At 39.3% G+C, this 15,231-nt stretch overlaps 1 protein-coding gene across 1 annotated transcript; it reads right to left on the bottom strand.

The window, feature by feature from the left end:
• Positions 1-1,525: 1,525 nt before the first annotated feature.
• On the bottom strand, positions 1,526-14,811 carry CMPK1 (cytidine/uridine monophosphate kinase 1). Its single transcript, XM_063427191.1, has 6 exons — positions 14,561-14,811; positions 10,380-10,526; positions 7,157-7,309; positions 5,180-5,256; positions 2,926-3,022; positions 1,526-2,745 (listed from the first exon to the last, which is right to left on the bottom strand). Exons 1-6 carry the CDS (start codon positions 14,777-14,779, stop codon positions 2,704-2,706), a joined length of 735 nt encoding a protein of 244 aa, XP_063283261.1. The 5' UTR covers positions 14,780-14,811; the 3' UTR covers positions 1,526-2,703.
• Positions 14,812-15,231: the final 420 nt, after the last annotated feature.

Here is a 15,231-nt window from a genome sequence, read left to right as displayed (position 1 = left end):
ATATAGGGTGGAATCTTGTTTTTGATCACCTGCAATGGCCCCAGAACACAAGGGGTTTGTGTAGAAACCACATGGATTACCATTATTCCTTGTTATTGTTTCTACTGAGAGTAAGCCGATTTTACAGTTGCTTGCGGCTGTGTGGGGGTAGATTATGCTTTTTACCCATAGACACACTACTGGTTGGAGTTGTACCACCAATGGGAATGTTTGACATTGTTCTACATTTGTAATTCTTATCTTCATTTCATTTATTGTGGCTGTTTAAAACTATTGCTACTAGTTTCACTGGATATCGGATCCATTGACAAATTCCTTTTTACATAAATCATTGCTATACATTCTATTTTCTAAGTGACCTCAAAACACTGCACATACAGACTCCAAGCACCATGAGCACTTTAAATTGTTACAAACAGACCATCCCTTGTGTTAGAATTAAACTGCTCGTTTGTTTTACACATTGTTATTAAAGAGTTCTGCCACTAATTCTGCTATTTTTCTTCTTTATGCACGGTGACATGATACCTGGCCCTGAATTTGAATAACATAAAAACTATTTAAAAATGAGAAAGAAAAACCAAAACACTGGTTACCTTTTTTTTTTTACTGAGAACACAATTAATACAGCAATACTGTACAGTATTACAGTATAAAGTTAGGTACAGGGAAAATGACACCAAAAGATGTGTTTATTGTTAACCCAAGACAATAAGGATTGTACACTTTTTTTGTATACTTTTTTGCGGTACTGATAATGGACGGCAATAGCAATAGAAAATAACTTACAGAAACTAATTCAAGCTCAAAATATATTAAAAACATTTAGAGAAGTTCAAAAATATGTGAGATTCATTCCTTTTATTGGCCAACCAAGCACTCACTGTACAGCAAACTCGGGAAAGCCATTGGTTTGTCCCCAACAAATCAGTATATGTATTCCATCTGTATTCAGAGTGGCTGTCTGTGAAAGACCGTTAAAAATACAGTTTTGTTTTCAAACATGTAATCTATTTTTTTTCCTTCTATCTCCCCATGCAGACATTCACCAACATGAAAGGTAACACATAAAATGAACAGCCAAATCCCATATATGTGATGTACATATATGAACTTTTCTCAGCATAATTTATTTAAAAAAAAAAAAAAAAAAAAAAAAGCCTTTTATATTTCAGCATTACTGACACAACCTGTATCTTTTACACTGACCAAGGATGAGGACTGTAGTCTGGCATCAATACTAGTCATATACAGAAACTCTTGTAACTCTCTGCAAGTTTGAAGCTGGCAAAGAATTATGGGATTTGAATATCATAGGACACTCAGGCACAAGAGTAAACACACAGTATAGAGCAGGTGGTGTGGTCACAAGGTAGCCACCTCACCAGAATGAAACCAAGGTGACAGTTCAAAAATGGAAGGGGATATTGGTACAATATTTGCAATTCGAAACCTAGAATATGTATTTGTTTTGACATTCTTGCCAAAATCGGGAACACACTTAAAAAAATTACTTTAAAAAAAATAGGAACAGTGATATTTATTCATTCAATTGAGATTTTTATTAAACACATTTTACAATGCTCTCATATCCTAAGCTTATCTTAGTTCCTTAACCTACTGCAATGTTCAAAGGAGCATACAGACATCTGTATACAAGATCAGCTATGGATGGTTTGTGGATATGTTTATGGAGTTTGCCAACTTTCATGCTTACATTACAGATCCCATGCGTCTAGTACTGCGGTACACAATGTTTCAACATATGTTTAAATATTCCAGTATTGGCAAGATTATGTTTTACCACCATAAAGTTAACAGATAAGGCCCAGGATAAGAACCACCAAACAGCCCAATATTTCATTTGGCTTTTTCTGTTCTAGCGGTGAGACTGATAAAACCTAGGTCATTTGAGACCTTTTGCGTACTGTGCTAAAAATCACTGGTATGGTCAGTTTACCAACCATCCTGAATGATTGTAGAGACAAACAAGTTGTAACATCAGTGACATTCAAGAATACAGAACCTTCTAATGCATTTAAAATCAGTGAAAGTAAAATTGTTGCTCGCGTATTAAATGTTTTATTATGAAGTATTTTAGACCTCAACCTGATAGAGGTTTAAGAGAGTTAAACCTTGTTGACATCCAAGGAGGCCAATATGCGATTGTGTGCACCGTGATCAGAGGTAGATTTTGCTTCAACTAAGAGTCAATTGAATGGGCAAATACATTACAAAAAAGTGAGAGCATATACATGGGTCACAATGCAATACTTTACTGCAAGTAAATAAAAAGGGTCTTTTAAAGGTGCAAGGATGGGGTGTTTTAAAGAGCACTGGATAGAACAGAGGGGTCAAACACGAAGCAGAACCTACACTGCTTTCTAAATAAATAACTCAAGCTGTTGCCATTTGAGGTTTGCATGGTCAAAGCTCCGCAGAACTAAAAAAAATGACATCAGTGCAAGGGTTTATTTTCTTTTTGGCATGAACCCACAAAATACAATCTCACTCTGTAGTGGTGACAGTGGAAGATAATCTGTTGAGACTGGCAGACAAGGAAATTTAAAACAAACAACCCAATTGCATATTTGTACATAAAAAAAAAAATATATATATATATAAAAGAAACCTGAAAATAAAGAAAAGAACTGGAAAAGCTTGATCCATACATGGCTGGAAGTTTATTCCCCAAAATAATAGTTATCCTTCTTTGTCAAATATTTCTTGGACTTTTGCAAAAACCTGGAACAACAAAATAAAGAAATCATTACCCAGGCACCTTACATCAACACCAAGATACAAGTAGTCCAATATGCATTAAGGGATTATGTTATTTTTTTTTTCGTCCTGGTATTAACCTTAAGTAATAAGCTAGAAATTACTGAACTGAAATAAATGATTTAATGAAAAAACGCCTTTTACCTGATCAACAGATTTAGAAGCATCCACTTTCCGGACTTTCCCGGTCTTCTCGTACAGATCAATAATAGGCCGGGTGGACTGCAGGTATGTTTGAATTCTGAGACAAGAAAAATAAATAAATAAAAAAAAGACAAAAATGTAATTACAACACTGCATAGTTTCAAATACCAGAATTAAACAAAAGAACCGGTTGGTATTTGGATTTGAGTTTCTATCAAAAAGAAACCGTTTTTCTACTATCCACCCTGCTAGAGTTCCTGTGATTCTTGCGGTGTTATATTTGTACTTGTATTACACTATGTTGTGTTTCATTCTGATATATGTTTAGCCTGTTCACCAGATTTTCTGTAACAAGCATACATTGTCTTAGAAGCAAGTTTGCAGGGAACTCTTCGGGGAAATAGTTTTCATAAATTCCCACACCAGCCAAGTATGATCTTTTTGGTGGAGAGATATATTTGTATACATCTGTTTTTTCCTGTGAACACACCCTTGACATCTGATAGTTCACAGCCAAGTGGGTGGCTCTTTTCAGAAAAGATGAAAACAAAAATCAAGTCTTGATAATCCCAGAAGTCCTTAATCATTACTAATGAATTCTTAATTTGTGGAGAAATCTAAATATAACTGTATGCATAAAGATGCTAAACTCTCTCCATAGACAGTGAATCTCTATGAAGAAAGACACAATGATGACCTTAGTCGGGTACACCAGACAACTGCAGCAAAACCGGCATAGGCAACCTTGGGCACGCCAGATGTTGTGGTCTACATCCCCGATAACGCTGGCACAGCATTAAAGAGGTGTAGTTCAAAACATCTGGAGAGCCGAAGGTTGCCTCTGCCTGCTGTAGGATAGAAGGTGAGCTAATCGAATTGTTTTACTCGGTGGGTGAAGCTTTAATCTATATAGTTAGCCAAACACACTAATGGTAGGAATACATTGCTAATGTTAAAGTGATGCTTTAATCAGCCAAGATGATATACATAAATGAATAAAAGTGGATTTCTGCCGTCATAGCAAAATGCCAATTCATTCAATAGCAGAAAGATGGCAACTGCAATTATACCCCAGAAATCACTGCTGTTGGAAGATTTCCAGCAAATGCAGGAAAAAAAAAAAAAAAAAAAAAAAAAAAAAGAGGGGGTCACCTTTACACTGAAGTGTACCTGTAACTCTGCAAGAAAATAATGTAACAAAAAAAATAATAAAAAAAAAAGGCTTGTCAAGATATTTGACTTTATCTTGTGTGTAATAATATTAAAATGGAGGGTTTGATGATCAAATTTGCTTTAGGTTAGTAAATGTGTAACCAAAGACAGCTTTGGGTGTCACACATATTTCAAAGTCCTCTGATAAAGCGTCAGTGAGATGCTCTTCCAATAATGTCATAGCCATCACAGTTCACAGTACAAAATCCGTCCTGTTTGTAATGGACACTCCCTGTATTAGTTTGTCATATGCCAGTTAACTTCGCATGAAATAAAAAGGTCAACTTACACACACACACACACAAAAAAAAAAAAAACACCTACAATACTGTAACAGAGGGGCACATAACTCAAAGTAGAACAATCACCATGGAAATCAGTGGAATGTTTCTTATAACTGCTTTGCCCTAGATTCTAGAACAGATCTTCATGCATGTGCTCGATTTTGAGAAGAAAACCATAGACAATGTACCTTTCTCTTTAAATTTTATTTTTGATGTGCGGGTATGTAAACACATGCATTAAAAGAGACCCCAGACTATTTTAGTCACCCAGACTACTTTATCGAATTGAAAGATCTAGGTGCAGTGCCCCTGTCCCCTTAACCCTACAATGTAAAACTTAGTTTTAGAGAAACTGCAATGTTTACATGGCAGGGTTAAAACAGACTCTACATGTGCTTCCTCAATTCACACAATCATGCTTTAAAATCCCCATAGGAATGCATTGATTCAAATGGAAGCTCTAATCCACAAGTGCATTAGGTTCTCCCCATCGTCTTGACATCGCGGGATCAGGGACAATATATTGTTAGGAATCGTTTTTACAGTGTCCCTTTAAAGAACATATTCCACTTTTTCTGAAAAGCAAAACACTAACTAGTATCCATTGGACTAATAAAGGGGTGAAAATATAATCAGTAAATGGTATACTAAAAAAAAAACAAAAAAACCTATCACTACACTTAATGAAAGCATCATGTATACTATACTATGTATGTATACTATGGTGAGAAGGAAGACCAACTGCAATGTAAAAGTACCTCTTTTCTAAGCTCTCCCTGTTGTCATCACTTCTTCCACTGCTTTTCCCTCGCTCCAGGCATCGATCAATGCAAGTCTACAAAGGGAAAAAAAAAGTCTTACATAAATGCACAGTATGCACCTAGTATATTATATATATATATATATATATATATATATATATATATATATATATATATACACACACACACACACACACACACACACACACACAGTCACACACACCAGTCACACCAGTCACTCCTCTTTCCCTCATGCTCGCAGTGCCAGAGGAGCATCTAGCCTGCTTGAGCAGAGATAAGCAGAGAATAGCAGCTGGAACTGGAGGACAGGCGGCTCAACTTAAGGTAGGAGAAGAGGGGCTTTAGGGAACTTCCTGTGTAGTGTGCTAAATTGGGGATGGGGAGGGTAGAGTATTAATTTGAGGTAGTGAGTGGGCAGTGTATTCATTTTAGGGAGGGGCGATGTATTAATTTGGGGGAGGGAGGGGGTAAATGTATTAAATTGGGGGAGGGAGTGGGCAGTGTATTATAGTGGTGGGGGGGGGTAGGGCAGTGTATTCATTTGGGGGACGGAGGGGAGCAGTGTATCAAATTAGAGTGCTGGGAGGAGGGGCAGTGTATTTAATTAGAATGGAAGGAGGAGGGGCAGTGTATTCGAATGGGTGAAGGGGGCAGTGTATTAGATTGGATCTGCATGGAGGTGCTGAACGCTCCCCATGGAGATGCTGTTTGACCGCACAGCTTTTTGCCACACATGCACAATAGCCTCCCAATAGCTCATGATCTCAGTCAAAGCGAAGAACACACTCATAGGACTTCAAAATCAACAAAATAACGTCCTTTGTTTTTTACAGCTGTGCAACAGCATACATTCACCATTTCAGTCCCATTACCAAACTTTTAATATGTCAAGGTAGTTGGACTGAAACGTTGGTTATATGCACATGCACGTCTTCTTAAAATAAATCCGCTCTTTGGTTTACTTTGAAGCCCCATGAGCATGAGTAGTCCAGTGTCAGCTAGGCAACAATTTTATACTGTACTTTTCTTAATAAACCTACGTTTCTATGAAAGTTTTTGGTTTTTGTGGCCCATATCAACTTACACCTTGCTTATTTGACATGCTTGGTATACATAGTCATCCCCCAAAAAGTATCTTTAACATTAGACAGGCAATCATTTAGCCATTTACGCAGACCCACTCAAAGACCCACAAATATGGATGATGTGTTTTCATAAAACCTTGTTCTAGATCCAAAATAAGAACTGTCAAATTTCCCCATAACAAAAAGTTAACCTGGCTTAATTTCAAATCAAAATGACTTGACAAATATCAATTCAGGTCAATGCTTATTTTTTTTTCTTTGTCCAAAAAGTCCAAAAATGAGAGAAAAGCATCTGGAATAATAAAAGGTAGTTTTACCATCCTCTGTGTATGACACCTATATTTATTGAACTACTCTTATAAATAGTTTGATAAAGTATTGATATTTTGTTAAAGGCAAATAAAACATTACAGTTGTATCTATTTTTCCACCATTCCCTTTAAGGATTTTTAAATTTGAAACCATGGAGATAAATTAGCATCACAAGCATTATGTTGCTTGAATAGACAGTGTAACTTAAAATAAAAAAAGTGTAAGCCCCGCCCACCCCAAAAAGAACCGTCATGATATACACAACATACGCGAACATTAGAGAAGTACATTGCATCTATGCGTTGTGCCAAAAGAGGTGCTAGCAAATGTATAGATTTTAAATTTCAAACAATTTTCTCTGTTACTTTATTAAAAAAAAAATAAAAAAAAAATTATATAATAATATTTATTTAGGGACTGACAAGATTTAAAAATCCAGCTGTAACATCTCTAGACAGCTCCACGCAAGAATTTAGAAATGTTTTGTTTGATATCGCTGTAGCGACGGGGAAAATGCACTGGAATGGGTCACACCTGATAATTCCTTTGGCGTTACCTCATTGTCACAATCAAAGAAGAGCACAAAAGTCACGGATGCTTTGCCATTCATGGTCTTTTCCCATCCCTGCAGGTTGTCTTCGTTCCTGGGGAAACCATCAATGAGGAATTTATTCTTGTCGGAATGTTCAGCCATTGTCTGTTCCATAGCCTGTAATACATTAAAACACACTTTAATTTAAATTAAAAATACAAAAAAAAAAATCACTGCAAAATTAGAAGAACAAACACATAAAATACATCAAGTTTTAAAATAAACACTACAGCACCGTAACCATTAGAGTCTATTGCCCTCCCAGAGTAATATTTTACAACGGCTTGACAAGTCCGGCAGGCGCCTGAGTCACATTTTATCTTCTTCAGCAGAAGCCAGATGTTTTCTAGAGGCCAAGACTGGCCTACCCAGCTCAATGGCTGACAGCGCTCAGCTTATGCACTCGGCCAACGAGTGTAGTCCTGCACAGCTCAGTGAAGACAATGGCCTAGCAGGACCAAGGTAAGTTGATAAACCATACCAAAATGGTTTGACAAATTAGTATGGGAGAGCGCCAGGGCAAGGCTGACACCATAATTACTACAATAGGCCGCAGTGGTTACAGTGCTTGGAGTGTTCCTTTAAAAACACAACACAAAATAAATCACCTTGCTGTACTGACACGAAAGGAGGATAAGACACACTCATGCTAGTTCTTCCATTTGTTAAGAGTACTCCAAACAATTTATTTAAACTCTTGTTTGCACTCTGGTCTTCGTGGAATCACTGACTGGCGGCTAGTTGACACAATTTTACAGCAACTTATTTAAATGAACACTATAGTCACCTAAATTACTTTAGCTAAATAAAGCAGTTTTAGTGTATAGATCATTCCCCTGCTCAATCCACTGTCATTTAGGAGTTAAATCACTTTGTTTCTGTTTATGCAGCCCTAGCCACACCTCCCTTGGGTATGATTGACAGAGCCTGTGTTCTATCAAATTTCCCTACCTCGTGAAAATCCCCTACCCTCGTCACTTCCGGGGAGGGGAATCTGCTAGCACTCCTGCTACTCCTCCACAGCCAGGTCCTGGAAGGTAAGTAAAACTAGTTTTACACTTTCATTATAGTTAGTGCATTCACTAAGCTTAGGCACACGGGACACATTTAGGGTTAAGTGAGGGTTCAAATTAGGGTTAGGTAAGTGATTCTAACCTCTCTCACTCTATTCTTACCCTAACCCTTGGGGTAAGGGTTAAAATAAAGTGAGAAATCACAATTTAGTGATATTCCCCTAATGTGAAATATCACTAAATATGAACAAGTCACTAATCCTAACCCTAACATTAACCCTAAATGTCCCATGTCCTAAGCTTAGTGAATGCACTAACTATAATTAAAGTGTAAAACTAGTTTTACTTACCTTCCAGGACCTGGCTGTGGAGGAGTAGCAGGAGTGCTAGCACGCATGTGCAGCACAGGATCCAGCTGATTCCCCTCCCCGGAAGTGACGAGGGTAGGGGATTTTCATGGGTAGGGAATTTTGATAGAACACCTGCATAAAAAAAAAAAAAAAAACTGGTTTCACTTTCAAACAGATGTAATTTACCTTAAATAATTGTATCAAAATCTCTAAATTGAACTTTAATCACATACAGGAGACTCTTGCAGGGTCTAGCAAGCTATTAACATAGCAGGGGGATAAGAAAATCTTAATTAAACAGAACTTGCAATAAAGAAAGCCTAAATAGGGCTCTCTTTACAGGAAGTGTTTATGGAAGACTGTGCAAGTCACATGCAGGGAGGTGTGACTAGGGTTCATAAACAAAGGGATTTAACTCCTAAATGGCAGAGGATTGAGCAGTGAGGCTGCAGGGGAATTTTCTATACACCAAAACTGCTTCATTAAGCGGACGTTGTTCAGGTAACTATAGTGTCCATTTAAAAAAAAAAAAATAGAATAGACTACAATATGTGATGTAATGAAATATTATATCACATATTATATACACACACACACACACGAAAAAACATTGAGCTTTGATATATCATTAACCCTACAATCGAAGGAGGATTTAATGAGAGGTTGCTATACTAGATTAGCTGAAGGGGACCGAGAGATTGAAAGTGCAGATGGTGACTAACGAATGAAAGTATTTCACACAAGGTAAAAAAAAAAAAGGGAGTTATATGCTTAAATATTACACAAATTAAACGATACAAGGAAAACAGAATAATAAATCCTAGATTACAAGTGGATAGACCAAAGCAATAGAATGCATGTGGTTAAGGCTGTGTGTGGGAGAGTCTAACCATATATTTGTGGCTGGGAACCAAAGCCGTATGCAAGTAATAAAGGTTTTAGCAATATATGGATATGAAAGTCGGTTGTGGTATGCTGAAACCGACTAATGGGTAGGCCTAAATAAAGAAGGCCCACCTACAGAAAATAATTTATTATAGATGCTAGATGGGGCTCCATCCAAACATCAACAGAACGTCCCGTGGTAGTTTTGGAGTTGTAGGAATAGACCGGATAACCTCTCCTTCTACCCCCCCCCCCCCCCCCCCCCCGCACACACAACTCCAGGCATACTGCCTTCCCATATATCCCAGGCTGCTTATCTACTGAAGGGGCTAAATGTCAAAGAGCAATGATGGCCTATGTTGTTTGGTACCGCAGATTAATTTGATTGAACCTTGTGGGAAACACAGCTGCATTGCCAAAGGTTAGCCTTCATTCCCAGTGGGAGGGAGACAGTGGAAAAACTGGGGCAGATCTAGCATTACAGAGGCAGTAACTAATTCAGATCATATGTTTCAATAGCAGCTGAGTTGGCCCCACATAATAAAAGCAGATTGCTTGCTCATACTCCAATTCATTCACTCAGCTTGTTACTAGAATCTCTTTAAATATTTAATGTAATTTGTCCTGATTTCAAATATAAAATAATTCAAAAGCAGCAATTCGTCCATTTCCAGTCGCACACATTTTAATTTAAGTGGCGACACTTTTAGTCAGAAGATCCGAAAAGAATAAATAAATAATTGCACTAGAATCGGATCAAGCAACGTAGGTGGGTGAATAGTGTAATTGTTACAGGTGTGATTGTTTAAAAGGCAGGCCAAAGCCAACCCTTGGATATGTACATTAATTTACTAAATTTGATCAACGTAATACACTCTAATCTGAGGGAAGAAAATGCTATCCTATCGAAATGTCACAGAAATGTTGAAAATGGCTTACCCTTTGAAGCAGGCTGATAGTGATCTCAACAGGAACAATCTTCCCATCTTTTATATAAGTCTCGATGAGCTCCCCGAACTGGGAGTCTGGCTTCTTTCTTTCATCACGCAAAAGGTCTCCGGCTGACAGGTGGGTATAGCCATATTTCTAAGAATGGAGGAAATCAATGTCAGGAAAAGATTATGAGCAATTTCAGGGTGTTTATTCAGTAAATGATGAGTTGTGGTAAGCTGAAAACCTGCGTTTTGGCAGTATGTTACCGCATCAGTTATTTTGACTTAATGCACCAATGTCACAGTAACTTTAGTTTATCGTGAAGATAAATCATCTATAAATAATTTTAATATACACGGGGTTAAAAAGATAGACATACTAAGGATTATTTTGTCTTATGCAAGAGAACATTTTGGGCAAAATGTGGAAAAAGGCAGAGCTTCAAACAGCTTCTGACACAGATCTTGAAATTTCTCATAAGCTGTCACTTGCGAGAAATGATAGGAACTTTCATCTTCTTGCACTATGTACTTTAGACGCCCATTTAGACGCCCATTGAGCTTTTTGTAGTTTCTCACATGCAAGAGAACATCAACGATCCAGCTCCGGAGAAATTACGCTACCTGGAGCTAAACAGAGAGCTGAAACAAAACCCTCTGTCTGCAGCAAATGAAATCCAATAAACGGATTTTCTGTGTATGCAAAATATATTCATTCCTTGTGGATTCTATTTTATATGATCAACTGCGGCTTTTCTGCATAATTTACAGAAGCAAACCAAAAACTCTTTCATGTGTTTCCAAATTATGGGCGTCTGTGGAAACCCATTTCTCTAAATGCAGAAGCAGAATTCAATGCCAAAAAATAATAATAATTTGAAAATGTATTTTTACTCTTGCATGTTTTATTTATTAAGCAACTTAATTTTAAACTGTGATGTTTTATTGTCTACCGTACAATACTGTTTTACTAATAAGTGGCATATTCACCTGAAAATTGCTTTCCACAATTCAGTTTAATACAGGAAAGCCAACGTCACCAGTCAATGCCGTGCCTGCCACTGGGTAGTTTCACATGAATCGCAAAGTGATCGGATTCTTACATTCTTCACCGGAAAGTTAAAGAAAGCTGCCTGTGTTGTATAATGAAATTTATACAACCACAGCATATGCACAGGTATATATGGTTTTATTGGCCATTAGGCCATCACCTTTTGAATGCAGTTGGGCAAATAAATGTGATCTTGGGTCAGATAATGGCTTATACTGACCCAGGATCAAAAGGGATGCACCCAATGGTCAAATTGGCAGGGCCAATATGTTGGCAACTGTATACACAATATTATAGGTAATCGGAACTAAAGAAAACCAAGTAATGTGAAAAATGGGGAAACAAAAAATATTAATTGTGACAGTTTTCCTCACTTGGGGGCCACATTATCTGGTACACTCTTCTATTCCTAAGTGGGACACTGCATGGGTTCAAAATTAGCTTATGATTAGGTACACTTTCCAACAAGGCAAATTATCCTACTGGAACTATCCATTTCTAATGGATCGATTGACCCATGAGCATGGTAAGACAACAATGCTTCGGTACACTGTGACAATCAAATTCTGCTTAAACATGTATTCCTGACCCTATAGTGTTAAAAACACCATCTGCTCCCCCCCTCACCTAAATACAGTACAATTTTACCTTTAGTGGTGTATGCAGCAGCTGCTGCCTCTGATCTGCCTGCTAGGCTGACAAAATCAGCAGTGATTCTCTGAGCCAATGAAAATGCTTTCCAATAGCTGAGACTATCAAGGAGGCAGATCAGGGACAGAGCAGCACAAGTCAAATGCATCAATGAATCAATGCATCTCTACAAGAAAAGTTCAGAGTCTCCATGCAGAGGGTGGAGACATTAATTGGCAGTGCTGCACAGTGTGCAGCACTGGCCCAGGAAGTACCTCTAGTAGCCATCTGAGGAATGGCAAGTGGAGGTATCCCTAAGCTGTATTGTAAGCACTCCATTTTCTTAGTGTTTACTGCAAAAAGCCTGAAAGGAATGATTATACTCACCAGAACGAAACACAAATCAGCTGTAATGTCCCTTTGAGTGTTATTAGGGTGACAAGTGTAATCTAGGAAAAATACTCCACATCCTTACACTCCACCACCTAACATGATAGATTCACGCAATTGCATCAATCATCGATTGTCCAATACTTTTGTCCATGTGCCTACTGCAAACTCAGTGTTTTACTTGCTAACATTTGCATACCTCTGTTGAAAGTGGAGTGGTTTTGTGTATTTAGGTCACCTTGAATACGCCTGATCATGCTCTCCTGACCTCTTTCATAAATGACAGACAATTACTGGATGTTTTATTTTTTTGTCTGTAGCAACGTTCTCTAAGAACGCTATGATAATAGTGCGTAAAAATCTCTCACTGCAACGTCACCAAGGAGAGAGGGCTTAACCTTATAATCATCTCTAGGACAAAGACAGATTAGTTGAAATAATGTGACTACAGTCTTTGGAGAGTTTTTATACACAAATTAAAAAGTACATTTTGCTGAAGATCAAATTTTTATTTTGCACCCATTATTCTTTAAATTTGCAGACTGCATGTTTTAATGACATTTATACAACTACTCTACTACATGGAAAGCAGCTTATGACAATTGAGAATGTAGTGGAGTGCTAAACACAAAAAGGCCAGACTATAGCAATAAACGTCCACGGCTTCACGTGGGACCTTGTGTAATACATTTTACGTGTTTAGGTACAATCCTAAAACCAGGCAAGAGATTGAAGCCTGTGCTAAAACCAAACAAGAATTTGCATTAGGCACACCTTACTTGACAAGCAAGTACCACTCCCGTAATTAACTAGCAGGATCAACTGCCAAAACGGACTTAAAACAGTATCACTCATATCATTTCTAGAATCAACTACTAGATTCCATTTAGAGTACTATCACTCTATAATTCTCTGACCGCCAAAGCTATCCTTCTCACAATCAGACTACACTACCAATCCCATTCCATGCAAACATAATTTGTCAGACCCCCAGTTTAAGATAAAGCACTAACAATACTCTGGCGCCAACTGAACCTTCCCAAATTACTGGTAAGTACTACCCCCCAGAACACTGTCGCCTTCAAATGCCCCCCACATAATAGTACCACCATTCCCATAAGGCTCTACAGTCAACCACAGTCCCCCCCCCATGTAAAATACTACCACTCACATCATTCTCATGATCAACTACAGGACCCCATTTAGTGTGTAATCATGCCTATAATTCTCTGTCAGTCAAAACTCCCTGTCTCATGACAATACTACAAGGAACATCTGACAAGACCTCCAAGTAATACCACTCTCATAATGTCCTGCCGTCATCACCTGCACCCCCAGATAAAGTACTACCAGAATACTCAGCCATCACCTGCCCCCCAAGATAAAGTACTACCAGGATGCTCAGCCATCACCTCCCCCCCCCCAGATAAAGTACTACCAGAATGCTCAGCCATCACCGGCACCCCTAGCTAAAATACTACCACTCCCATTAACTGCCCACCTAGAAAAAGTACTACCACTCCCATAACACTCAGTCATCATCACATGCCCCCAGATAAAGTACTAGCATAATGCTTAGCCATCATCACCTGCCCCCAGATAAAGTACTATCATAATGCACTCCCATTAACTGCACCCCCAGATAAATTACTACCACTCCTGTCATGCTCTGCGATTACTTGCACCCCCAGATAGTCCTACCACTCCCATCATGCTCTGCCATTACCTGCACCCCCCAATAGAGTCCTACCACTCCCATCATGCTCTGCCAATACCTGCAACCCCAGATATAGTCTTACCACTCCCACCATGCTCTGCCATTACCTGCACCCCAGATAGAGTCCTACCACTCCCATCATGCTCTGCCATTACCTGCACGCCCAGATAGAGTCCAACCACTCCCATCATTCTCTGCCATTACCTGCACCCCCAGATAGAGTCCTACCACTCCCATCATGCTCTGCCATTACCTGCACCCCCAGATAGTCCTACCACTCCCATCATGCTCTGCCATTACCTGCACCCCCAGATAGTCCTACCACTCCCATCATGCTCTGCCATTACCTGCACCCCCAGATAGTCCTACCACTCCCATCATGCTCTGCCAGCCCTCTCACCTGCACAATCCTCTCGCACTGGGTGCCCTTCCCGGCCCCGGGTCCACCGAGAACAAACACAACGAGCGGCTTCATGGCGACACACAGCGAGCGGGCACACGGGGTCAGAGAGTAGGGCAGGCGGCGGGCACACGGGGTCAGAGAGCCGGGCACCGAGCTGGGCAGGCGGCGGGCACACAGTAACACGGAGCGGGCGCACGCCGGCAGGCGGTAATGCATACAGAGCAGAAGGAAGCGGCTGGCTGCTGAGGTGTCACAAACCGGACGTGACGTCACACACCCGGAATAACACGACTGCCATCGACAGCTCGATTGGTCGAAAGACACGTGACATGCGTCTGGCGGCCATCTTTGATCAGGGCATCTGCCAACACAGCGGTCATTGCATACACTACAGGCTACTCCCTATACTGCTAACAATGGTCCCTTAGAGGGATAGTAATACCTAGTACCTATACTGCTAAGGGACCCTCTATACCTCCAGCTAACAATGGCCCCTTACAGGGATAGTAATACCTAGTACCTATACTGCTAAGGGACCTCTATACCTTCAGCTAACAATGGCCCCTTACTGGGATAGTAATACCTAGTACCTATACTGCTAAGGGACCCTCTATACCTTCAGCTAACAATGGTCCCTTACAGGGATAGTAATACCTAGTTCCTATACT

Source organism: Pelobates fuscus, chromosome 7 (genome assembly GCF_036172605.1).
Source record: "Pelobates fuscus isolate aPelFus1 chromosome 7, aPelFus1.pri, whole genome shotgun sequence".
NCBI lineage: Eukaryota > Metazoa > Chordata > Amphibia > Anura > Pelobatidae > Pelobates > Pelobates fuscus.
This window is presented reverse-complemented; position numbering and strand designations above follow the sequence as displayed.